Source organism: Corylus avellana, chromosome ca1 (assembly GCF_901000735.1).
Source record: "Corylus avellana chromosome ca1, CavTom2PMs-1.0".
NCBI classification, from domain to species: domain Eukaryota; kingdom Viridiplantae; phylum Streptophyta; class Magnoliopsida; order Fagales; family Betulaceae; genus Corylus; species Corylus avellana.
In genome coordinates, this window is record NC_081541.1 from 15,743,033 (window position 1) to 15,770,267 (window position 27,235).

The window sequence follows — 27,235 nt, forward strand, 5'->3', positions numbered from 1 at the left end:
ACTCGAATCTCCCTCAAAATTGCCCTATAATCGGCTAGCCCTTAGATTTGCAAAAATCTTCCCTCTAAAACCCTAATCTTTAATTGCATTAAGCACCTCCCCTTAAAGAATACTTTTTCTTAAAAATTTTATGAATTCTCGCAATAAACACATCCCCTTTTCAAAAATCTAGCATTAAACAAATTTTATGGCGCCTTAGAGCTGTTAAGCATAAACTAGGGTATAAATGATTTTGTGTTCCGACCCAGATCCAACAAGTTTCAATAAAGCATAACAACCTCATTAATGGAGTATTGATGTTTCACATATAGGTTATATGGTGTTATACATCATTCGAGAGAGTATCCAAATTAGTTATATTTGAAGGATATTTTTTTCTTTTTACTTTTTGATGGGACAAAAATACGCCTCAAATAACGCTAACTGGATGTTTTCCAGTTCAAATGAACTAGAAATGATCATAATTCGATTCCATGAGCATGCACTATTAATTTGATCTCACATACATAGACAGGTAGGGGAAAAAATTAAATTAAAAACTTATTTCACGTACATTGGCTGAGCTCGAGCTTGAGTACTCAGCTCAAGCTCAACTCGAGTAAGTTGAAAAGGCTGGCACGCCCCTAGTGTATGAAAGCTAACTCTCTCCAACACGTAACACCCTACGCCAAAACATCCCAAGGCCTAACCAAAGAACGACTGAGAATGACACATTTGCATGATGTGAAGAATAAGATGACTAAGAAACGATACCTTTGAACTGGTGCAGGCAATTCGGGTTGACAGGTCATGTTCAAGTCAACTCGATTGACTTGCTAACCTATTAAGGCTCAACCCCGACACGACCCATTTAGTTAAACAGGTCAAACCGTGAATCCGAACATAGCTCGCTTGACCCGTAATAAACGGGTCACAAATGGGTTAACCCATTTAAATCTAAATGTGACATGTTTAACCTAACCCAACACGACATATGTGACTCGTTTCGACCTGAACGCGATCCGTTTAACTCATTTCAATATGTATTCATAAATGGGTCAAGCGAGTTAACCCATTTATGACCCGAACCGTTTATACCAAACCATAATCCTCTAATTTCGTGTCGGGTTTATAAGTCGTGTCGAAAATTGTCAATCCTACTTTGAATGATTAAGAAAAGAAAATGAAAAGTGAAGAAAGATTGTGCTTGAGAAAAGAAAAATTAAGTGAAGAAGAAGAAAAAAGCTCAATGATTAATCTCGATTGAGGAAATGAAAAGAAATCATGCAAACACCAACAAAAAGCACCCGACATGATGGTGTCCCCATCACATTATGGCTTCGTTTGTTTCGTTGAAAAATATTTTCAAATAAATAATTTCTTAGATTTTTTGACGTTTTGCTCATTCGGAAAATGAGCGAAGGCAAAAAACGGATGGCGACTTCCAACAAGCTTCGATAGAGATCCAGCTATTTAAGAAAGATAAATTCATACTTGAAAAATGGTTTACGATATTTAAGAATGAAAACTATTTTCAGAAATTAAAGAAGATTTTATATATATATATATATATATATATATATAAACTATTATTTTTTGTCACATCAAACACTAAAAAATACGAAAAATATTTTTCAAATAAATAACTCGGCCCATCAAACTAACCGAAACCACCAAAAGAGGCCGCATTAAAGATTTTTTTTTCAAGCCATGTCAAACCTTAAATTGCACTTGTCTCAAGTTATATATTAAGCTATGAAAAAAAAAATGTTGCTCCAACCTGCAAAAGCAGCTTTCATACAAAAATTCCCTGCTACAGTCAAACACCACCAATACAAGTCCCTCCAGCCAAATGGTATTTATGGAAAACTATAAAAGGAGAAATGAAAAAGATGGTAGACTAGAGTAAACCACATAAATTTTTAGCCGATACAAACTTATTGAAGCTATTTCCAAATCCCAGAGGAATGAAGATTGAAGATACATCATGGCAAGCAGCAGTTATAGCATCATCACAGCTTTCCCTCCATTCAAGATGCATCAGAATATGTGCACCATGTCATAGGCAAATCTTCTTATGTCAAGGAAAGTAGGCAAATATAAAACCAATATTCTACCAAGAAATAATTCAGTAACAAGAAAAAATTACTTGACCCAATATTTTTTGGATCTTCGAAAATTTCTAGATGAACATGTTTCAGTAAGATATCAATGCTTTTCAACCATGGTCCAGCCATCATGATCAACATGTGACCCAAAAAAAAGGTTTCAAGAATAATCATGTGAAATCTTAAACGGCACGAGCTGGGTGCTCACAGAAGAAACTTTACACATAACCCTTTGAGACCAGCAACTCGAGCTGTACATAATCATTATTTGGGTTGTTAAAATGAGGTAGTCTGAGAGAAAAAGAAAGCACATGAAAATTTTCACCTAGAGAAGATCAAGTATTTGTTAAAGATTTTGCCATTACTAATTTACTAAGTGTCTCTCAACATATAGAAAAGGATACGTCCAGAATAGCACAAATGACTGCAAAAGAAAAGAAGAGGTAGAAAATGTTAAGAACATGATAAAAATTTGGAATTACATCGTAATGTTGGTAATTAATAAGTCACATAAGTTAAATAAATAAACATAAATTAAATGGCGACAACACAAAAAAGTCATTCTCTCTTCAGTTTAGCATTCATTATATATTTTTTCAGTAAATTTTTTAGCTCCAAGCACAAATAATATTAGGCTATTTCAATGACATAATAAGCATTTTTCCTCGATCAGAAAAAATCAACTTTTCTATAATTCGATTGGAAGAAAATGGATCAGCCAGTTATCAACAAGACCATGCCAAGGGAATAAAAGAGCTCTTTTTAATGAACAGAAATTTTACCCTTACAGATAAATTTACAACCAACTTAAGTAACTTCCATGAGGCTTCCATTTTATCAATTACAGTTTAAAAGGCAATAATTGAAAAGTAAGATTCATCTCCATTGAGTCTCCCCTACTGCTTTGCTACATGCCTTGGCCGATGGGAACTATGTTAAGAATGACAGCAAATCAACAAAGCAAAGCAGAGAACAACGACTTCTTGAAGTAAAATACTCACAAGACGCAAATGCTATGGAAGAGGTGAGCTCTATGCAAACAGGTCAAATTTATACTAAACAAAAGAGAGAGAACAAAGAACCAATATATAAAGAGGCATACCATAAGCCCACTGAAAAATCCATCAAGTATAACTTGGTTCCAGCTATTGAAGTACGAATCAATGGAAAACCCTGCCTTTGCTACTAGCCCAACTGAAGTGATTGCCATGACAAGGAAATAAAAGATGAACCCAGTCCAGCCGGTGAATCCCAAAATTCCAGCAATGACCCCACCAATGATAGACAGAAAAGTCCGGCTGCACAAAAAGTCAAAATATTAGGTCTTCCTTCAAGCAACCCAAAAGTCTTTTATCAAAATCATTGGATATTGCAAAATCACCTCAACATTTATTAAGACAAGTCTTAATGTGATTGAAGCCTTCAGAATTTTGTCAATTTAAATAATTATAGGTACCAAATAATGCATTAGCCTCTCTCTCTCTCTCTCTCTCTCTCTCTCTCTCACACACACACACACACACACACATTCTGCACTAAAGCCAGCAACCAGAGTCTCTTTTCACACAAACAAACCCACCCCTTTAATATCTAGTTGAAGGAATGAAGCATGGGGTCACTCATTACAGTTATCTAAAATATCAAGTATGTGTCAATTAGAATGGCTCTATATGATAATGGGTTGTCAAAACAAACCTGTAATATATAATTTTCATGTTACTTTGCAGATTCTCAGCATTGAAGGTTGGTATGTCACTTGTAAGCTCACTTGATTTTTTCTCTGCTGCACTTGAATCATTATGTCCCGCCATGCCTTCTACTTGAGGTGATATGATAATAAATTTCTGATAAAGACAAAAATAAATGAGCTACTTGTGATTGTAAACAAACCTTTATGAAGCTTCTAATACTACACTGAAGTGACAAATAAATGGTCCACAAAGCACTCAGCCAACTAACGAAAAACCTCCCAGTCAAGAAGAACTCTTAATTTTTCCTAAATCAAATAGTTGATACATTTGATACTTCTACCAAGAAAAGGATAAAAAGAAGAGAACAGATATTAACGCATCCTACTATCTTTTCTAATGATAATCTCTTCCACCCAATATGAACATACAAAAGTAACCTTGCCCTGTTATTTTCAACTTAAGTATTATAGCCCAATTGTTTGCTACCCAAGTACTTTGGCATTCCCTTTCAACCTTTTTTTTTTTTTTTTTGATAAAATATTTAACACCCCAACCCCTTCCCATCTCACACAAATGCTACAATCCTATAAACGCTCCAACCATAAATCCTCTAAATCTGTCAAAACCAATCCCAAGTTCCCAACAAACAGAAATTGAACCAAAAAGCAACATCTAATAATTCAAAAAACCATATTTCTCAGGCTTATGAAGTACTTCTTTCACATAGATAATCCAAGTACAACAAAAATGAAAAGCAATACCTTTCCACTGACTCTAACAAGAAAACAAAATTAAAAACTACACAATAAACATGTGAGATATACAAGAGGGTACAGTATCAGATATGTGAATTTTATAGCAACTATTCCAAAAACAAGATTCTGTTTGTTAAAAATTCCTTCTTCTGTCTTTTGTTTTCTGCTCTCAAAATAAAGTGATGTCGATAACCTAAGCAAAGTTAATCTATCTTTCCCTTGCAAGTTAAATGCTGAACACAGGTTTCAGAAATTTAATATATGCGTGAGAGAACACATTTCAACTTTCAAGGCTTGTTGTGACACCTTAAAAAAATTTCGATTACTTCCAATCACAAAGGCTGATACTGATCTTTGGTAGCCTCTAAACTTAGATTACCTTGAAGCTGAATGCTTCTTGTATGGCGCTTTGGGTAATGGCCTTGATAAAGTTGCACCAAATTAACCATGGGAGATCCAATACCCGTCATACGGAAAAATATAGAAGCACCAAGGAACAAAGGTATAGAATGTACTTTTAACATGTACAAAATCATAACCAGTGAATCATACTACATGGTATGTTAACATTGACCATTGCAGGCGACTAGCGTATCAGTACACTTGATGCAAAAATAATACATAGTTTGCAATAATCTTTGGCCCATGAAATTGATAAATCGTCGGTAAAACACCCTGGCACTTTGACTTCTAAATTTAATCCAACATCTGGGAGTTTAAAGCAACACAAACTATGCTGCTGCAAACATCTGTACAACAAGATTCTTCTTCTTCAGTTTAATTGAAGTCGGCTTTATGAATCCTCATCAAAAATCTGGGTTGGATGTATCTAACATATGCCCAACAAAGAGATCAGCAATAATCTGAATATTCAGTCATTTTGAGCATCTGTTGCATTTGACTTATGTTTTAGCCACCAAATTTCTTTTGCTATTCCGTGTCTGAAAAACAACACACCATAATTTGTGTATTATCCATTAGCCAGGATATCATCCAGACTGTGGATTGGCCCCATATGACCTACGTTGCTAAAGAAACAACGGACTAACACATTCCAGGTGGCAAGGTTGGGGAAGATCCCTTCATTTACCATCCTGTGAAGATAAAAAATGGCTTCTTCAACGCCTATCCAATTAGAGATTCCCCATAAAAGAGTAGTGTATGCTATTATATCTGGATGCCACGCTTCTGCTGCACTATTTCTGTCAAAAACTTGGATAGCATATTTGACTTTTCCCTGCTTACAGTAGGCATAAATTATAATGTTGTATGTGAAGGCATCAGGCTTCATCCCTCTGACCAGCATTTTCCCAAGAAGCTGCAAAGTCTCCTGAGGCATACCAGCATGACAAAATCCACGTAAAATGATATTATAAGTCACCAAATTCAGCCTAATCTCCCTTTCTTCCATCTCCCTAACAAGTTCAAAAGCTTCTTTGAATCTATTTACCTTAAAGAGACCATCCAATAGCTCATTATATGTTGTTATGTTAGGAGAACACCCGTAGCTCCCCATCTGATCAAGTACTTTTACAGCACAGTCCATTCTTCCAGTGCCACATAACCCTTTTAATAAAGTGTTAAATGTAACCGTATTTGGAGGACAAGCTTCAGCAGTCATATTCTCTATAAGAAAATGAGCTTGATTGATCATAGAATTCCTACAAAGAACATCCACCATGCACGTATATGCCACAACATTTGGGTGACAACCATGGGTTATCATCTTGTTCCATGTCTCAGATGCACCAGCCAAGTTTCCAGCTTTTGCAAAGCCATCAATGAGAGTGCTAAATGTAATCACATTTGGAGAACAGCCATTTCTCTCCATCTCATCACAAACAGATACAGCTTTACCCATATTCCCACAAGAGCAGAGACCATGTATTAGAATGTTGTATGCAACAACATTGGGCACAAACTCCTCTCCAATCATCCGGTTCCACATTTCAAGAGCTTCATACTGTCTCCCTCCCAAGAAATACCCCTTTATCAAGGACGTGCATGTGTAAATATTGGGGCTACATCCTCTCCTAAACATTTGGGCCATCACTGCAAGAGACAACCCAACATTTCCCACATCACAAAGAGAGCTAATGACAGTTGAGAACGTGATGACATTAGGATCAACCCCTCTATCCACCATCTCAGCTAACAGCTTAAACACCTCCTCAAACTTGTATTCTCTGCAAACCCCATTCATCAAAGCATTATAAACTGACACAACGGGTTTGAACCTCGTCACAAGCTCCCTCGCTTCCTCCACCTTACCAAGCCTACACAAAGTGGACACTATAGTCGTATAGCTCACCGCATCCGGAGAGCACCCCTTCTTTGACATTTCCTCAAGCAACTTGCATGCACCATCAACCCTATCATTCTTACACAGTGCCTTCAAGAGAATGTTATACGTAAACACATTCGGCTCCATCCCATCTCTCTTCATATTACTATATATCGGATTAATCATCTGAAACCTATTCTCACTAAGCAATGCATCCAATACATGATTGTAAATCTTCACTGTTGGCTCGCACCCAAATTCCCTTATTCTATAAAACATCTTCAATGCTTGCTCGGCCAACCCGGCTCGCTGAAAAGCCTTTATCACACTCACAAACAAGTCCTCGGAGCATCTAATCCCCTCCAACTTCATTTGGTGCAATAGGTATTGCACACCATCTGTTTGATTCTTTTCCCGACCGAGTTTCTCAATCATGGTTTGGTACGTTAATGGGGTGTGCTTGAAGGTCCCTGAATTGGCTATGGATTTGAAGTACTCCAAGGCCAAAATGATGTCGGCCTCGCGTTTTAATCTGTTTTCAACGTCGCTTTCTATGAGAAAAAGGGATTGGTTTTGTTCAATCTGGGGTTTACTGGGATTGGGAATTGGGTTTGTGTTTAGCACAAACGGGACTGAAGGTTTGTGCACTTTCAACAATAAGGAACGCCCTTCTTTCAAATACATCTTAAAAGAACTAAAACCCTAACCCTAGCTTGGTTTTCTGAAATTCCAAGCCTTGAATTGGAAGATCGCGTAATAGATAAAAAGGAATGCAAATTAGAGTTCGATCAGCCAAATCGTGCTAAAACATCAACATTTATAAGTAAACATTTTTAACACAATTTAACATAAAAATTAGAACTAACAATTAGAATCTGGATTCATCGAGAGAAAGAACAATACCAGAGAGATGGTGCTAGACCTGCCTGAGAAAGAGATCAAAAGCTCTCAAAACCCCAGACGAGATTTCACCTTATCTGATTCTTCTCTCTCGGAGCCAAATCACAATAGAGAGAGAATGACTGATCGTATTGATTTTGAGGAGGAGAGATAAATTAAATCATTTTCATGATTTTATTGACGCCCACATCAGACTCAATTTATTTTTTATTTTAGTTCAAAAATCACAATTTTTTTTTTATTATTTTAACTATCAATTCTTGTAAAAATCACATACAGAGTACAGACTCAGCATTTTAACTATTTATTTAAATTTGTTTTCAATTATTTTTCCAGCAATCAAATATATTTGAAAACATATATATACATATATATATATATATATATATTGAAAAAAATGTAATACATGCATGCGGTTGTAGCATAATTTCCTACAAAGATAACGATGAATTTTTCTCGGCTTCATAAAATGTCCAGCATGTTCTTTCTCTTGCTGTTAGAATTTATTTTTTAGGGTAAAGTCCACTTAACCTTTCTAATTATTACCATAATAACAATTTACCCCATAAATTATTAATTACGATAATTTACCTCCAAACTACCAAAACAATGACAATATACCTCCAAATGCTAGCAAAATGACAAAATTACTCCTATAGAATTTTTAATAAGACAAAAATTTCCTTAAAATTTTGAAGAAAAAAAATTAAATTTTAGTATTTTTGTTTTTATTTTAATAAGGCTAATTTCCTTATTTCTTTAAAAATTGGGGGTACATTGTCATTGTTTTGATAGTTTTGAGGTAAATTGTCGCAATTAATAGTTTGGGGGATAGATTGTCATTGGAGTGGTAGTTTGAGAGGTTAAGTGGATTTTACCCTATTTTTTATTCTTTTTTTTTTTTTTAAAGGAAAATCATTCCAGTCTCATTAATTGATGAAGGATCACAAATATAAAGCTCTTACATCACAATGCAAAAGCTCTGAGAAAATCATAGCCTAAGCTACAAGGTTACAAGTCATAGAAACATACATAACCTATCTATGACATCAAAATCTGCTAACCCTAAACTCTAAACCCTAAACCAGCACAACAGAATCCCTAAACCCTGAGAAAATCATAGCCTAAGCTATAAGGTTACAAGTCATAGAAACATACATAACAATCTGACATTCAAGACCTATCTATGACATCAAAATCTGCTAACCCTAAACCCTAAACCCTAAACCAACACAGCAGAATCGGTGAAGCTCTTACGTCAACACGTGTAGGCCACGCGCTGGTGCGTGGTGGTAGTGTTGCGACGAGGAGGGCGGCAACAGGTGGTGGAGAGGCTGGAGAAGGCGGGGGAGAGGCGCATCGTTAGCCTGGCAAGCCCGAAAGGAACAGATGTAGCTTAGATCAGACCGGATCTAAAACCGCCAAGGCGACCAGAACAAAGGATAAAGCGACGACCGAATGGGGCGGCGAGTCGACAGGGTGGAGGGGGTGGCGTGGTTGTTGCTGAAACCAGTGATGAGGACCAAAAACATGAGACAAAAAAAGAAAGAAAAAAAAAAACAAAACAAAAAAAACAAAAAAAAAAAAGTGAGGGGGGAGGGGGGTGGGGTGGGGGAGGAGGAAAAACTAGAGATAGGTCAGAGGTTCTCTCTCTAGTGCCGGCTCTTCACCTTTGTTTATTTACTGTCATGGTGTTGCATTTCTTGAAATCCTATTAAGTGATTGCTCTTCACTATTTATGTGTGTTATTTATGGGTGTAAACGAGCCGAGCTTGGGTGAGCTTTGGTTGTCCGAGCTTGGCTCGTTTATTTTGGGCTCAGGCTCGAGCCTAGAAGTGTTGTTCGAGCTCGGCTCGATAGGGTTGGGACCCTGTTCGAACTCGAGCGCGAGCTTGTCAATTTTGCTTGGGCCCTCAAGCTCAAGCTCGACTTTTTTATTTTTCAAACTAATCACTATTCATTACCAATCGTACAAATTAGAGAAAATTAGAGAGATTTTCTATTTAATATCAATCTGTATTTCTCATTTCTTTCCCATTCTATTCAGTTACACATGCAAAGATCTTGGACCAAAATTTTGATCCCCCAAATATTCCAATTGTGGTTTTTTCTTCTTTCACAGCATACATAATCAACTAACACCCCTATATAGAATCAACTAAAATGTTAAAGAACATTTAACAAACATAATTATGGTCACTCTAGGCCTCTTGCAGATTAATCTTCACCTTACAATTATCCATACATAATTAACTAAAATGATAAATAACATTGAACAAACATAACGGATTAATCCCAACCTTACAGTCATCCATACAAAATCAACTAAAACGCTAAAGAACATTAAAACCTCACAATTCCATAGAGAATCAACTAAAATACAACATTAAACAATAACAATTATTTTCCCTCTAGCAGATAAATCTCCACCTCACAATCATCTGTATCCTCCACCTAACATAACAAATGCAAAGTAATTAGTTCAAGTATAAGATATTAAGAAACTGAAAATAATAAAAATAATTTAGGAAAAATTGAAACTCACCGCACCACCCCTTTTTAGCCCATACATTGATCTCACCCAATCAGCCACACATAATAACTTATCCACTGTCTCAGCTGATAGTGAAGCTCTATGGGGATCAATAACCCTTCCCCCAGCAATAAAAGTAGACTCTCAAGAAACAATAGTAATAGGGATTGACAAGATATCTTTGGCCACTTTAGACAAAATACGGTACTTCAAGGTATTGGCTTTCCACCATTCCAATGCATCAAATTACAAACCCTTCTCAAGTATAAATACACTCTCTTCCAAGTATACGTCCAAGTCTGATTTAATAGATTACTGCACTGAATCAGTAGTTCTAATGAATGACTCAAACAAATCCCTACCATCTTCACCCTTTTCACAAATTACAGCACAACCAGCACTACTTGAAGCATCATGTGAAGAGCAAGAGCTTTTTTGAAGATTTTGTTCCACAAGGTTTGAATTGTGCTCATTGACATACACTTCATAAATTTCTTTCAAACTTTTTTTAACAAGCTCAATATTTGCAGTAACTTCACTCTGTAGATTATTGGAAAGCAAAATCAATCAACATCATCTTACACCTTGGGTCCAGAATTGCAGCAATTGACATCAACAAACTGCACTCACCCTAATATTTATCAAACTTTTCTTTCATTCTTTGTGCCATGGATCTAATGTATTCATTTTCATAATTAGATTTCTTAGTTAGGACTTCCTTCATCCGCCAAACTTTAGGCAGGAATAAGTTAGCTGTCGGATAGTCACTTTCAAATACAATCTTCGTTACCCGGTTGAATACGTCCAAGAGTTCACACACATGTTCAACTTTAACCCAATCCTCATGTGAAGGTACCCAAGTAAATATATGATCAACATAACTATACATAGGGAAAACCTCCCTAAACTCAAGTGCAGTTGCTAACATCATATAGGTACTATTCCAACGGGTAGGCACATCCAAAAACAGTTTTTTCTTAGACAATTGCAAATTATTTGCATGCTCAGCAAATTTCAGTAACCTTAATTCGGATGCAACTAGGTATCTAATACCACACCTAACGCAATCAACAATTTTCCTAATTTCAACCAGCCCGTCTTGAACCATCAAATTAGTTACATGTACACAACATCTAACATTGAAATAGCTTCCCTCCAACAATGATTGAGAACAAATCATTAGCCTTTGCATTGTCTACAGTGATTGAACAAATTTTGTTCTCAATATCCCAATCTCTAAAACATTTAAGTAGTGTCTCAGCAATTGCATGTCCAGTGTGTGGAGGGGGAAGATTACAAAAGTTCAACACACGCCTATTTAAGCACCATGTTGCATCTATAAAATGACATGTTACAACAATATAAGAACCCTTTTGACATGAAGTCCACATGTCAATTATGATGTTAACTTTGTTAACCTTACTAAAAAAAGACTTCAATTTTTTTCCCCTTTTCATAAGTGGCAAAACACAAAGCCTTAGCAATAATCCGAGAGATCTTTCTCCAATGTGGTGTGCAAGCTTTCATAACCTTGTTAAATAACACATGCTCCATATGCATAAATGGGTACTCAAGATAAAGGATCATGTGAGAAATAAGTTCTCTCACCCTAGTCTCATCAAAATGGAAATTTGCAACGTCATCACTAGCATCAACCTACAAAGTCTTTTGCTTCTTAGATCCTATGAACTTAAAACAACTTTTCAAATGCCTAACCAATGTAGTTGTAGTACTAGATTTTTTTTTTTTTTTTTAATTTAGTCTTACACCATTTGCATTAGTTTTTTTTCACACCACCACCATCATCTACTTCAACAAAATGATTCCAAACAAAAGAGGTCTTCTGCCTCTCCTTTCTCTTATGTGAATTGATTGAACTATCTTTAGCACTTGAAACCCTAACCAATGAAGATGTAGCAGTATCATGAACCCCAATACTACCAATTTCGTCATCTATATTAGCACCTAGGCTAATTTCGAACTCATCCTCATTCTCATACTCCTCAACTGTATTTTCATCAACAAGTTGCATGTCACCGTCGTCAGCATCCTCCATGTTGCAAGTTAAACTTCAAACAGAAAATTGATACCAGACTTCAGTCCATAACTATACTAATAGGTGGCTAGCTAAAATTAACAAGCAGTATAGATTGCAGATTAGTAATAACAAGCAGTATAAATTGCAACCCAATTAATACAGCTCCAAACAAATCAATCTAAGAATCCATTTATAAAACAGAATACCAAAATTAGCAATAATACACCAAAAATCAAAATCAATAGCATTGTAACCCAATTAAGTTTAAAACCAAAATCAAATGTAACTTACCTTGCTTGCCTTGCAGCAAGAAAACAAGAGAGACAGACGATATGAGGTCATGAATAAACCTGAAACAGAGACAGAGAACGAGATTAGCACTGCCCAGAATGAGATTAGCATCACTTTGAGATATATTTACAGTTTCCTATGAATAATAAATCAGAATATATCACATGTGTAAATTTGAAAAACAGTTGTAAATTTTAAAACTTCAGAATTAGATCAACATCTAACTAGAGTTATTGAAAATTTTGTAAATTTGGGACATAAATTATATAAATTCTATGGATTACTTCAAATATCAGATATAGGTAATAGAAATTCACTAAAAATGCACAAGTTTTAGGCATGACTGAAAAAAAAAAACAAAAAAAACAAAAAACAAAAACAAAAAACAAAAAACAAAACATAACATAACAAAACAAAAAAAGCCAAAAAAACTGAAAAACTAAAGAGAGCTTGAGAGCTTCACTAAGAGGCAAGACATACCGTGAGAGGCGAGGTGAGGCGCGGCATAATACATAACTAAAATTGAGGAGAGAAAATGCCAAACAAAAAGTTTTGCACCCTCTACAGACATCTCAGCTTGAAACACTAAAAAATAATATAATCTTTCATACCAAATAATTTCATTTTCTTTTGACAAAATACCTCATAGACAAAATTATGGTTGGTAATTTTGACATGACCCGCAAACTCAACATGAACACGACACGAAATTATTGGGTTTGGATTTACCCTTAATGGGTTTGGGTCATAGATAGGGGTGAGCAAAAACCCGCCAAACCCGCAAAACCGCCCCGCCCCGCCCCGCAAAAGTCGGATTTTAAGTTATTTTTCGCGGGTACGGGTGGTTTTTTCCCAAACCCGGGCGGGGCGGGGCGGGTTACTGGTTATAACAAATTTTTTCCCCGGATACCCGCCCCGCCCCGCATTAATCAAATAAAAGAAAAACCCTACTTTTCTCCAGCCGCCTCCCCCTCACCTCTTTTTTTTTTTTTTTTCCTTCTCCTCTCTTCTCTCAGTCTCGCCTCTCTCTCTGCTGTCTCGCCTCTCTCCCTCTCTCTCGTCTCTCTTCCTCTCTCTCGTATGACTTTTCTTTCATCTGCGCCACCGCTCAACCTCCGCCGATCCAGGTTTTTTTCTCTCTCTAGACCTCTTTCATGAATGGGGATCCAAGAGATCTCTTCTTTCATTATCTTAATCTGAAGATGTTGGGTTAATCTCGGGATTTAGCAATTTCTGATTGTTGGGTTGTTTGTTTAGAAGGAAAATCGATGATAAATCTGCAGAAGAAATGAAAATGGAGGAGAAGAAAGAAACCCGCACAACCCGCCCAACCCGCCCCGATCTTCCCTGACCCGCGAGAATTTTGTTCCTTGTGCCAGGCACCTGGGTTGAAATTTTCCAACCCGCAGGGTGCGGGTTCGGGTAGGAAAACTGCAGAAATCCGCCTCGAACTGACCCGTGCCCACCCCTAGTCATAGACGAGTAACCCCTTTATGACCCGTTTATTTTTCTTTTGCAGGTCAACCGGGTGACCCGCAAGACACGTTTATTTTTATTTTATTTTATTTTTAAGAAAAAAAAAAAAAAAAACTCATAAACCTAAAACATCATTTTCTTTCCTCTCCTCTCATCAGAGTGTCATGCCACCTCCTTTCTTTATAATGCTCTCCCATTATTTAATTTACTAGCATTGATGGAAATTTGATGTTATCTAGCAACAGAAAGTCAAATAAGAACACCACAACCACTATATATCCAAAACAAGAACAAAATTGCTTGAAAATAATTTACCTTCTTTGCATCATCTGTCTTCAATGTAGGAACATGGAAAGTGACAGAGAAAGCATCACAAATACCAATTGAATCTTAGAAGCCGACTTCACTCGTTGTCTTTATAAGTTCATCTGGAGCATATTTGTGGATCGTTCAAGAGTGGACAACATGGGGCAAAAATGGGAACCCAATTTGTATTTGTAATGATGATGTAGTTTTGTTACTTTTTTTTTGTTATTACTAAATTTACTATGATTTTGGTAGATCTTTTTTACTATCTTTTTCTTAATATGGTTTTAGGCTTTTAGCTTACTTGATATTTGATAAGTGATTTTGGGTTAAATTCCAAAGAGATGGAGTTGCTATTTGATTAGACAATTAAGCCTATTAATTGATTTGGCGTTTGGAGTTTAATTTCAAGAGATGAATTGCTATTTGAATAGACAATTAAACTAAAACTACTATGATTTGTGAATGCCAATGATATTATCACATTCATTTTCCAAAAACAAAAAAAAAAATTCCCTTTCTAAGCTAAACGGGTTAAACAGGGGTCCGACCCGACACGACCCATTATTTTAAATGGGTTAAGCAGGTCGTGTCGGGTGACCCGTGAAATTGTAGTGTCATGTCCGAGTTTGGTGGAGCCGACCCATTAGCTAAACAGGTCGTATTTGGGTTTACCCTAAATGGGTCGCGGGCCATTACGGGTCAGCGGGTCGACCCGTTTTGCCAGCCCTAAACAAAATACTCATTGATAAAACCACAGAATCTACCGTCTTGGTTGGTTTTGGAGACTTTGGTGTTGAGAACTCGCAGGTGGGTGGGGGTTCAGTGGTGAGTGGTGGGCGTTGGGTTATAATTAATAGAAAAGTTCATGGGATTGATTTGAATTAAAAATACAGTATTTTCATCTCCATTGTATTTAGTGTTTTTATCCGATATATCAAATTTCCATTGAAAGACGTAGAAAAATTTTTTACGCATCTTAATAGAATGTGCAAGACCAAAAGCACACACTACAAGCAATGTGGGTTAATCAAAATGAAAGAAAACCAATATACGACTTCCTTGATGGGCATAAAAGCAATGTGGCATTCAGTTGTGTCTAGGGGTAAAAAGGTGGGCAGTTATTAACCCGCTAACCGCACTAATCACTTTTAAAGGTGGTTAAGAAAAACCGCTAACCGCTTAGGCGGTTACAATTAGCGGTTTTAGGTTTTGAAAAAACTGTCGGCAGCCTATATATATATATAGAAACGATGTTGTATGTGTAGTATAAGGTATTATCGTATTACCATAGAAATGACGTCGTTTTGGTTTTTTTTTTTTTTAATTTTTTTCTTTTAAAAAGCGGTTAGCAACTGCTAGGCGATTAGTGAATTTTACTAACCGTTTTTTCACCCCTAATTGTCTCCATGTAGTTGAACTACACACCAACATACACTATTTGTTTGGCCAGTAATGCTAAAAGGTAGATCTATGTTTTTGTTTGTGCCGTTTTAAAATTAATATGGTTTTTAGAATCATCAATTTGTGATAGATGATTATTGAATTTTGATCCAATGATAATTTTAAAAGCTACATTAATTTTAGAACAACACAAAGAAGACATAAATCTTCCTTTCTAGGATTAAGCATTTTTTTTATTATTCTATTGTTTTTTTGTACTGTTATTCGTTTTGAGTATACTGTTGAGAAGCTCACCCATTTTTTGGTATTTTAATAATTTGTAACCCTTTTCCTGTCAGGTTAAAAAAAAAAAAAAAAAATTGGACAATTTGTTTCATAACCTTTTTAAATTGGTCATCTACCATTAGTCACATCTAAAAGAAGTTGAACACCTTGGATCGGGCAAAAGCATATACCTTGATGCTGTCACGCATCAGTCCACAGCAGGGTCCAAGTTTTGATCAAACAGTAGCATATTACATTTATGTACAAGTTGAATCACATAAATATTACTCAAATTATCCTCTTTAGGTTAATTAGCTTTACATTGGAGTAAAGTTAAAGAAGAAAATGTATATCTGCAGCAAAAAAAAAAAGTATATATTCAATATTTTTTTCTTATGACTAGCCAATGGCAGAGCCAGGAGTCTATGAGCACTTCTATCTACACAAATGAGTCTACTTTACATATATATATGTATGCAAAATTGGTCAAGTAAAGCACGAGAATCATTAGTAAGGTAGCTATAACTCATATCCTCACAATGTCTCACATGAGGAACAAGTGCACCTGTATCAATTCCTGTCTTTGCCTTGCAATCATAAAATGGGGGAGCATGAAAACAAGGCTGCATTGACATGAGTCGACGACAAGCTGGATCAGGGGCTGTCTGATTTTCAGGCTTGTAGAGAATTCACTGCGTCAATTTGTTGTCTCTTTCCATATCAAGAACCCCGTAGCCGTGATGTGACCTAGCTTGCAAGATTAATATATATAATGGTACTCAGGAAAACGGTTAATTAATATATAAGAATGCAAACATGATTTTAATGCATATTTGCTCAGAGCTTCAATCAATAACATAATTTGTAGTTTTTCACTTAAAAACAAAAATCTTGAGATTTAAAAATGAAAAAGAAATCCTTTTTAATGTACTTGGTCTAATAATTTCAGCTCATATGTGACCTAAACCTCAAAGCCAACGTTATTACCACAACTCGGGATCCAAAAGCAAAACATGGCACTTTAAGGTTAGAAGCCACCTCCTCCGGCCGTATTTGTCACGTGCCTCAGCCGCCTTCTCCTCTTTCAACTTCTCCACGATTTTGAGTATGTCAAGAAACGGTCATGAACATACTTCCTCTCCTCAGCTTGAATCTCTTTGACAGCACTAGGATATGGGTTAGGAGGAGGTTTCCTCCCTTGAAGACGTGCAATCTGCTTCATTCGTTTATGTGCCGCCTTCTTTGTTTTTTTCTCTGCCCGATATTCCATCTAGGCATCAACAAATAAAAGCAGTTAAATTTACTTTCTTTTTTTTTTTGGGCTAGACAAAGAGCATATGTTCAGGGAAAGGGCTAAATTCAAGAATATACAATACACACATCAGCTACAGCCATTGCTTCTTCCTCACTAGCACCCTGCTCGTTCAGGTCAAGCACCCGCAAACCAAAAACTCGAGCAGCAGGGGGCTCAAAACCACAGATCATGTACAAACATGAAGCCTTAAGTGAGTTATAATGCCTTTGAATCCCCAAAACAAACTCCATGCTGCTTAAAAGGTCATGATAAGACCATACATAAACCTTATGTGAATTGTACAATTAAAAAGTCCATGACCCAAAATCACGAGTTTTATGCATATTTCTTTCGTAGTCAGAAATTTAAATTGGATAGACGCCCACTAATCATTAAGATTCATTCTGAAAATTTAGCAAATGTTAGAATTCAAAGAAGATGGAAGCGAATTGGAATCTAATATGAAAGAAAAAAACCACAAAAACACTAAAAAGAAGTAAAAACACAAGTAACGTGACTTGCAGCTCAAAAAAAAAAATCACACCACAGCCCTCAATGCCCCAGTAAGCAAGTAAAGGAAAACTTGAGCATCAACCGAAAGCATAAGCAAAACCAATTTAACTTTTTGACCCAATTATGTCAAGTAGCTTGGTATTTACAGTACATTCAGTTTCTAAATGACTCATCTGAGTTGAACCCATAAAAATCAAGATCAACAGTCCTATCCTGAGAAATAGTCTCTTAGTTCATCAAAAGATTTTCCATTTTTCCAGAATCAAGCAACTAGTTTACTTATGTGTTCCAAGATAAGTATTTGTGCACACATGGAATAACAAAACCCTTGAACACCAAAAGCAAAGTCACGTCAGCAACATGCAGGATCAATTTCAAGCACAGAGGTAGCCTATTCAACCTGTAATAAAATGTTAGCAAATATTCAAGGTTGCCAACGGATAGAACTAGAATGCAAAACATACTCAGAACATTTTGTTCCTTTTTCTGTTCACAGATTAAGTTTGGGCCATCAGTTTTTATTCATCAACATACTGTTAGCACCTTTAGAAAACCAAATTCATAACAAGATAGGCATGTTACAAGCACATTATAATGACTGAACAGGAAAATAGATACCAAATATCACAAAGAGAAACTAGAGATCGATATAGAAACAAAGTAATACTTTATGGCATCTTCGTGTTTTGAGTCCGGATGTTTCTGGTAGAACTTTTTTTATATAAGTGTCCTCGGGAAGAGTGACCCTTTTAACTTTTCCATCAGCACAACGAAATGTTGCAGGTGGTGCACTGCACATAAGATAGCAACATTTTCAAAATTTTAAGATTTATGAAAAGAAACTTAAAAAATATATGACTAATTCTTCAACAGATTCTTAATATGGGCATAGGCATCAAAATCTAAATTGTGATAATAAAATATTTAAATTAAGAATCCATGAATTCAACAATAATTGACTTAAGAAAAACTTTAAGTTTGATTGTAAACTGACCCAAAACAAAAACTTGACAGCCTTCAACAAGCAACCAATTAAGCAATCGTATAAATGAAAATGAGAATGAAACTTGGATCAATTACATTCTTAAGTAATCCAACATCTAACTTTATCATACGAATCCCATGAAGCTCAGAAGCTCCCCCACATTTGTATCGTAGAACAGCTGAATAATATAAAAAATCGAGCAAAGCACATAAAATAAAAACCTAAAAAACCATTCAATTCAAGCATACGAATACATTAGAACGAGGTGTGAACCATTTTCAAATTCATAGAGAGAGAGAGAGACGAACTGCTCCATTGCTTTGAGCTAGACGAAATTTTCCATGGTTATTCCTATAGAGTTTGATATTTTCTGTGTAATTGCTTGTTTGCATTTTCATTGATACATGATGAATTTATATACATTCTTTGAGAGATTTACGAAGGAAAGTATTGTACAAAATAAATGACAGTTGTTTGGTTTTCCTTTCTTGTACTAGCCTTTGGGTTGATTGGGTTTGCCATAATTGTAGGATTTCATTTGCCTTATTTTGGATGTAGTCGTTGCTTGAGATTCCTTGGGAGGATTGTGTTCTTGCAGGTCACACACTTGCCTTCTAGAGAATATGGACGTTGCCTACGGAAGATTTGTGGAGTTGAATGTGTTGGTTCCATTACGCCCCCGCAAGCGAGACACGTGGCACACGACGTTGAGCTTGGTTCGCATGAGAGAGAAATGAGAGAAAGCGGTGGGTTTAGTGAAGATGTCAGCGAGGTTGTCTTTGCTAGAGATGAAACGCACAACAACAGTGTTGGAGGCGACTTTATCGCGGACAAAGTGGAAGTCGATTTCAATGTGTTTTGTACGGGCATGGAAGGCAGGGTTGGCGGATAAGTAGGTGGCGCCAATATTGTCACACCAAAGTGTAGGGGGATGGGGAACAAAAATGCCAAGGTCACGGAGCAAGGATTGGAGCCAAATGAGTTCGGCAGCAATAATGATGGTGAGGGTGCGATATTCAGATTCAGTGCTTGAGCGGGCAACAGTGCGATGTTTGCGAGAGGACCATGAGATAAGGTTGGGGCCAAGGAAGACGCAAAAGCCACCGGTGGATTTTCGGTCATCAGGGCAGCCGGCCCAATCAATATCAGAGAAGGCTTGGAGGGTGCGAGAGGGGGACCGACGGAAGAGTAGTCCGTAGGAGATGGTGAATTTGAGATAGCGAAGGATGCGTTTGACGGCTTGGAGATGGATAGAGGTGGGGCGGTGCATGAATTGAGAAACTTTGTTGACGGCAAAGGAGATGTCGGGGCGGGTGACGGAAAGATATTGGAGACCGCCAACAAGGCTGCGGTAAGAGGATGGGTCATTGAGTGGGTCCCCGGAGAGTAGAGATAGGGTATGTGCAGTGGACATGGGAGATTTGACCGGTTTAGCATTAGTCATGTTGCTTTTGCGAAGGAGATCCAAGATATAGCGTTGTTGAGAGAGAATGAGACCATCAGGTGTAGAAATGGCTTCCATGCCAAGGAAGAAGTGAAGGGGGCCAAGGTCTTTGATTGCAAAGTCAACTCGGAGGGATTGCAGAAGGGAGGTGGTCTCGTGAGGAGTGGAACTGGTGATAAGTATGTCGTCAACGTAGATGAGGATGTATGTGGTATGTTGAAGGGTACACCGAGTGAATAGAGAGGAGTCAGAGCGAGATCCCACAAAACCAAGCTCAAGAAGGCGATCACTGAGACGAGAAAACCAAGCGCAGGGAGCTTGCTTTAAACCGTACAGTGCATTGTGTAGCTTGCAAACATGATTGGGGTATTGGGGATGAATAAAACTAGGAGGTTGATCCATGTAGACGTCTTCGGAAAGCCATCCGTGAAGGAAGGCATTTTGTACATCAATATGGCGAATAGATCATCCGGATGAGATTGCCAAAGAGAGAACTAAGCGAATGGTGGTGGGCTTGACCATCGGACTGTAGGACTCGCCGTAGTCAATGCCAGGTTGTTGATGAAAACCCTTGGCGACAAGTCGGGCTTTGTAGCGATCAATGGTGCCGTCGGCTTTGCGTTTGAGACGAAAAACCCATTTGCATCCAACGATGTTGGTATTGGGGGGTGGAGAGACTAGGGTCCAAGTACCATTGGTGAGTAACGCATCAAATTCAATGTTCATGGCGGCGCGCCAGGCAGGGTGTGGAGCAGCAGAGAAGTAGCTGGTCGGTTCGACATCATCGGAGCAAGTGGTGGCAGTGAGTGCTTTTGGGAGAGGATACCGGATGAGTCCCTCTGGAAGGGTCTTTGGCTTGAAAATGTTGTTCCTGGAGCGAGTTTGCATGCCATGTTGTCGGGGAGGAGGAGCTGGCGGAGCAGTTTCTGCAGGTGCAACCTGTGTACAAGAACGAGAGATAGTGTTAGTAGTAGTAGGTGCTAATGAAGTGGGGGAGGTGACCTCAGCGAAAGTAGGAGGTGGTGGTGGAGTTGGAGGGTGACTCCGTGGGTTATAGAGGCGTTGAGGAGCGTGGGAGGGTGGGTTAGGGGAAGGAGGGAGAGAATACAAGAGAGTGTGTTGAGAGGGTGGATTCAAAGTGGAAGGGGAAGGGCGAGAAAATGGGAAAGAAGATTCATCAAAAATGACATGTCGGGAAATATAGAGGCGGCCAGAGGGAAGATGAAGACATTTTTAGCCGCGATGGGAGGGACTATATCCGAGAAAGACACATTCGGCGGATCGATAATCCAGTTTGTGTCGGTTATAGGGGCGTAGGTGTGGCCAAGACGCACATCCGAAAACGCGTAGAAATGTGTAGTTTGGGCGAAGGTTAAAAAGTGTTTGAAAGGGGGAGAGGTGATTTAGGACTGGAGAGGGCAATCTATTGATGAGATAGGACGCTCTTTGGAAAGCTTCAGCCCAATAGGTTAAAGGAGTGGAAGAATGGGCTAGTAAAGTGAGGCCCATTTCTACTATATGCCTGTGTTTGCGTTCTACAGACCCATTTTATTCGTGAGTGTGAGGGCATGCTAAACGATGATGGATGCCATGTGATGTAAAAAGAGGTCGGAGTTTTTGAAATTCACCACCGCCATCGGTTTGAATGGATTTAATTTTACGGTCAAAAAGCCTTTCGACATAAGCCTGAAACTTAGGAAATATGGTGAAAACATCAGATTTGCATTTAACGGGATATAACCAAGAAAATTTGCTAAAATGATCAACAAAAATAACATAATAACGAGCACCATTATTTGATAAAACAGGGGAAGGTCCCCAAACATCAGAAAAAATTAATTCTAGAGGAACATGTGATGGGTGATCAGACATAGAAAAAGGAAGTTGGTGACTTTTGCCACGGCGACAGGCAGGGCAAAGTGGTAGCTTCTTATTAGACGTGACGGGTAGGTGAAATTGAGACACAACTTGACGAAGTATTCGATCAGCAGGATGACCGAGACGCGCGTGCCAATCGTGATGAGAGGCACGTTCACTGGAAAAAACACTAGGTGGTGCGGCTGATGTAGAGGGGGACCATTGATAAAGTCCATTCTTACTCGGGCCTTTGTGTAGAATCTTCCCGGAGATGCGATCCTTAACAAAAAAACAAGAAGGGTGAAATTCCATGAAAGCATTATTATCTAAAGTAAATTTTTGCACAGATAATAAATTTTTTGTAATTTTTGGAACATGCAAAACATTACGTAAAATAAAATTAGGTCGAGAGAATAAAGAAGTGCCAATATTTTTGATGGCTAAGCGGGTACCATTGCCCACTTGAATTTGATCAGGGCCATCGTACTCTTCCGAGTGAATATTCAATTGATTGGAATCAGAGGTGACGTGGTGAGAAGCACCAGTGTCGGGATACCGGTTGAGATCCCGAGATGATGTGGCCATTGCATTGTAAGCTGTCAGACTTGGGCCAGGGGCTTGATAAGCTTGATTAAACCTGTTGTAACAGGTGAAGGCCGAATGGCCCAATTTTCCACAAACTTGACATGTGGGTCTGGACCTTGAGGAGCCCATATGAGGGCTGGGCCGTGAGGAACCCAATTGATGATGTGGGTTATATGGAAAGGGAGAGGGACCCGAAGGTCCTCCCTGACTTCTGGACGCAGAAGAGTGAAGCTGATGAGGATGCCCCCGCGATCGTTGTCCTTGGCCGGAGGAGCGCTGGAAGGCTTGATGACTGTCATGGCCACGGTGGAAGTTGGGGCTCCAAGCTGCGACGTTGGCTGTCGGAAAGGAGGAGTCTTCTTGATGGTGTTTTGCAAGCCGAGATTCGTGGGCGAGGAGATGCCCAAACAGCGTGTCAGTGGAGAGGGGCTCCACACGCGTGGTTACGGAGGTTACAAATGGGTCGTATTCGGAACCCAAACCGCCGAGGAGATAGGAGGTGAATTCTGCGTCACTGATTTGGTGTCCGGCAGCAGCAAGAATGGTGGTGGTGTGCTTGATTTGATGATAATAATCTGAGATACTCAGATTTCCTTTCTTGGCAGTGGTAAGTTGAAGACGGAGGGTTAATACACGGGCTTGAGATTCTGCAGTGAAAGATTTATCAAGTGTCTTCCATAGCTCCTGGGCAGTTTTGCAACCAAAGACCTGAGGTAGCAATTCATCGGAGATGGAGGCCATGAGCATGTTGAGGACCAATTGATCCTAGCGGAGGCATCGAAGGGTGTCAGGATCGGTGGAGATGGCGGAGGTGCCGCCAGGGGAGTTGGAGATGGGCGGGCTGGGGGTATTTGTGCCGTCAATGTACCCATAGAGATCATGACCTCGGAGGAATGGTTCCACAAGGCCACGCCACGTCATGTAATTTGTTTTGTTGAGCTTAGTGATAGATTGGGCAAAACTGGAGAGAGGAGCTACGGGAAGGGCTTGCTGGGTATTGATGGGAGTGATGTTTGGGGTGGTTTCGGTGGAGGCAATTTCAGTGGAGGCAGAGGCCATTGGAGAAGAGCAGCAGGTGTTTGAAGAAATGCTTCAAAGGCGAGAAGAAAAAAAAATGACGACGTAAGTCGCTCGTTCAAAGCTCTGATACCATATAGAGTTTGATATTTTCTGTGTAATTGCTTGTTTGCATTTTCATTGATACATGATGAATTTATATACATTCTTTGAGAGATTTACAAAGGAAAGTATTGTACAAAACGAATGACAGTTGCTTGGTTTTCCTTTCTTGTACTAGCCGTTGGGTTGATTGGGTTTGCCATAATTGTAGGATTTCATTTGCCTTATTTTGGATGTAGCCGTTACTTGAGATTCCTTGGAAGGATTGTGTTCTTGCAAGTCGCACACTTGCCTTCTAGAGAATATGGACGTTGCCTTGGGAGGATTTGTGGAGTTGAATGTGTTGGTTCCATTAATTCCAACTGACAATATAAACCTGAGGTTCACGGCTGCTTGGACATTCTAACAGTGACGATCTTGATTCCCATGAGATTTTATTTTCAAGATGGAAGGCCAATAATACTGAGATAGCCAAAAAACAAAGCTAATTTTGTCCAACTTTAAAGCGCTTGGATGAGGAAGGTTCAGTCTCACATTGCTAAAAAAAAAAAAAAAATGAACCTTGCTTTTCTATAAAAGGAAAGGATATCGAAGTCAGATGATTGAGGGCAATGAGTTGTTTTGAGTTTGGTCATGCAGAATACGCCCAAAGTCCAAATTTTTTAAGGGAAAACTTCACTTATCCCCACCAACTAACGCGTCTTTTGCAAACATTTTTTTATTGTTCAAAATCTCTCACTTTGATATATCTAACTTTAAATAAAATGGTAAAATGAATAAAAAACCGTTATATCCTTAAAATTTTAAAAAATTTCAAATTTATCCTTATTTATAAATAAAAATATATATTATATTATATTATAAAAATTAAATTAAAAAAAAAAAAAGAAAGTGACCCACCGAGTGACCCCCAACGAGTCACCTTGGTGACCCGCCAAGGGTCACTTTTTGGTGACCCATCGTGGGTCATCTTGGTGATTCAAGTGGGATGGGCAATTCCCCAGCTATTGACCCTCCGAGGGTCACAAGTGACCCCCCGTGGGTTACTTGTCTTTTTTTTTTTTTTTTTTTTTCCTTTTTAAATTTTTTTATTTTATTTATAAATATATAATAATAATAATATGACCCATGAGTCACAATACGGATGAATTAGATCCACCGGTGAACCCACGGGTCAAGAATTTTTAAAAAACAAAAATTAATTTTTAATTAAAAATAAGGGCATTTTAGGTATTTTATACCCCTCCATTAGGATTTCACAGAAAATCCTAATAGAATAGAGAAAGTGGAAGGAAATCAAAGTCGGATACACCAAAGTGAGAGATTTTAAACAATGGATGAGTGTTTGCAAAAGACGTGTAAGTTCATGGGGTAAGTAAAGTTTCCCTTTTTAAAAAAAACTGGTCAGGAAACTGGGGAACCTGCCGGTTATTGTATAACTGGTTAACCAGGAACCGTGAACCAGTTACTCGGTTCCAGTTTCCCAAAATCAATAACCGAGGTACACCGATTCCGGTTCCCGGTTTTGGCCAATAACCGGGAACCAGGACCAAGTTGACATCCCTACGATTTGACAAGCTCCTTCAACTTCAAAACCTCTCAATTTGAACCCATGAACTTTCAATTGCTGTTAATTTGAACCCCTCCATCGGATTTTAAACGTTAAAAGTGAGACAATGACGTTTATACCCAGGACTTTTTATAAAATTCTAAATTTACACTTAATTTCATTTAAAAAAAAAAAAAAAAAAAGTTATCTGGCCTTGTGACCCATGGGTCAGGCCAGACCCACACGAGTATGGCCGTGACCCACACTAGGTCTCAGTCAGCAGACCCGCGTGGGTCTGGCCTAACCCACGGGTCTTTTTTTTCTTTTTCTTTTTCTTTTTTGCTTTAAGAAAAAAAAAAAAAAAAAGAATCAGGGATATTTTGATATTTTTAGGTATTTCTGTTAAAAGTTAATGGCTAAATCTGACGGACGGATTTAAATTGACTACAATTGAAAGTTCAGAGTTTCAAATTGAGGGGTTTTGATGTTTGGGGGCTTGTCAAATCGCGTGGTAATTTAAGATTTTAAAGTGAAGTTACCCCTAAAATGAAAGTAACCAAAAATATGAAACGGCGCCGGAAAGAAAGTGCAAGGCTCTGTAATGCTCTTTAGCATTAATAGGATTGAACGGTCAAGATAGTGAGATGTGTATGGTCTCTTATATTCAGAGTCGTTTGATCAACTTTAAATTAAGTGGGGTAATTGAATGCATTTAATGCAGATGATAAGAAATGGACGATTAGGATGTGTCCAAATAAATCCAATAGCTAGGATGTGTTCGTGTGTCCAACAGCTAACTGTCCGATAAAATAATAATAATAATAATAATAATAGAACATAAATATCAGACCGTCTAAAAAATAAAACTAATACTTTTATGTATATATAAGAACACAACTATTTCTACCCCCCCCAAAAAAAAAAAAAAAGACAACTTACCTTACACCACCAAATGTAAATAAATTAACATTTTCCTTAGTTTAATAATATTATTTATTCCCTTTCAAAATATATATATATATTATTTATACTACAAATTCCATTATGATTTATTAATGAAAACCATAAAGTCCTTAAAAAAAAAATCAATATGTTAAAAATAATAATATTAATATGTTTGTATAAATGCTATAATTAGTTAAATTACATTTTACCCTCTTAAAGTTTGGAGCAATTTTTAATCCGACTTTTAATATTTCAATTTTTGCAATGCACCTCCCAAACTTTTAAATTTTTGCAATTCCACTAATCAGTGAGTTAAAACTGTTTTGACGGATGGAACTCACGTGATCATTGGTTGCATTTTGCTCCCCAAAATGCCCAAAAAAAAAAAACCTCTCTCTCTCCTCAATCTCTTCCACGGGTCATGATCCGCTAGATTTCCTCACTCTTCAGCTGAAGTTGAATCCAAACCTCGCTTCTCCCCCGCTAGGCAATTTGATCTTTCCATATACCTCGTTTGCATTTCCAGTTACAAAACTTTGACTCAAAACTCCACTATTTCCAAAAATAAACAAACACAGAGCGAAACTCGACAACGAAATTTCTTTCTCCTTTTTTTTTTTTTTGGAGCTTAACTAAGGTAAACTCACCATTTGAAATAATTCCCAAAACTTTTGTCATCTCAATTTAGTCCCATGAACTTTCAATTTCTCTCAATTTGGACCCCTCCGTCTAAATCAATAGTTAACCTCAAACGGAAAACGAAAAATGTGACCTGCACATGACTTTTTTTGCCTGAATTACCTATTATACCCTCATACTATCTAAGTTAAATGTCCAGACTACCCTCTTCCAAACCTACAACACCCACCCAGCCCAAAACGATCTCATTTTGGGCATTAATTTTTTCTCTTTTTT

General features: G+C 37.8%; 3 protein-coding genes across 3 annotated transcripts; all 3 read right to left on the reverse strand.

Moving 5' to 3' along the window:
* Window positions 1-1,747: 1,747 nt before the first annotated feature.
* Window positions 1,748-7,881, reverse strand: LOC132191230 (uncharacterized). The gene is made up of 5 exons (XM_059606181.1): window positions 7,721-7,881; window positions 3,783-3,931; window positions 3,190-3,385; window positions 2,492-2,511; window positions 1,748-2,050 (listed from the first exon to the last, which is right to left on the reverse strand). The coding sequence occupies exons 2-5, from the start codon at window positions 3,896-3,898 to the stop codon at window positions 2,020-2,022; spliced, it is 363 nt and encodes a 120-aa protein (XP_059462164.1). The 5' UTR covers window positions 3,899-3,931; window positions 7,721-7,881; the 3' UTR covers window positions 1,748-2,019.
* On the reverse strand, window positions 5,039-7,706 carry LOC132191212 (pentatricopeptide repeat-containing protein At3g48810). The gene has a single exon (XM_059606180.1). It carries the CDS (start codon window positions 7,499-7,501, stop codon window positions 5,504-5,506), a length of 1,998 nt encoding a protein of 665 aa, XP_059462163.1. The 5' UTR covers window positions 7,502-7,706; the 3' UTR covers window positions 5,039-5,503.
* A 4,580-nt stretch (window positions 7,882-12,461) lies between the features above and the next one.
* Window positions 12,462-17,574, reverse strand: LOC132191400 (uncharacterized). The gene is made up of 4 exons (XM_059606432.1): window positions 17,410-17,574; window positions 17,163-17,299; window positions 12,580-12,638; window positions 12,462-12,466 (listed from the first exon to the last, which is right to left on the reverse strand). Exons 1-4 carry the CDS (start codon window positions 17,572-17,574, stop codon window positions 12,462-12,464), a joined length of 366 nt encoding a protein of 121 aa, XP_059462415.1.
* Between the last annotated feature and the right edge of the window lie 9,661 nt (window positions 17,575-27,235).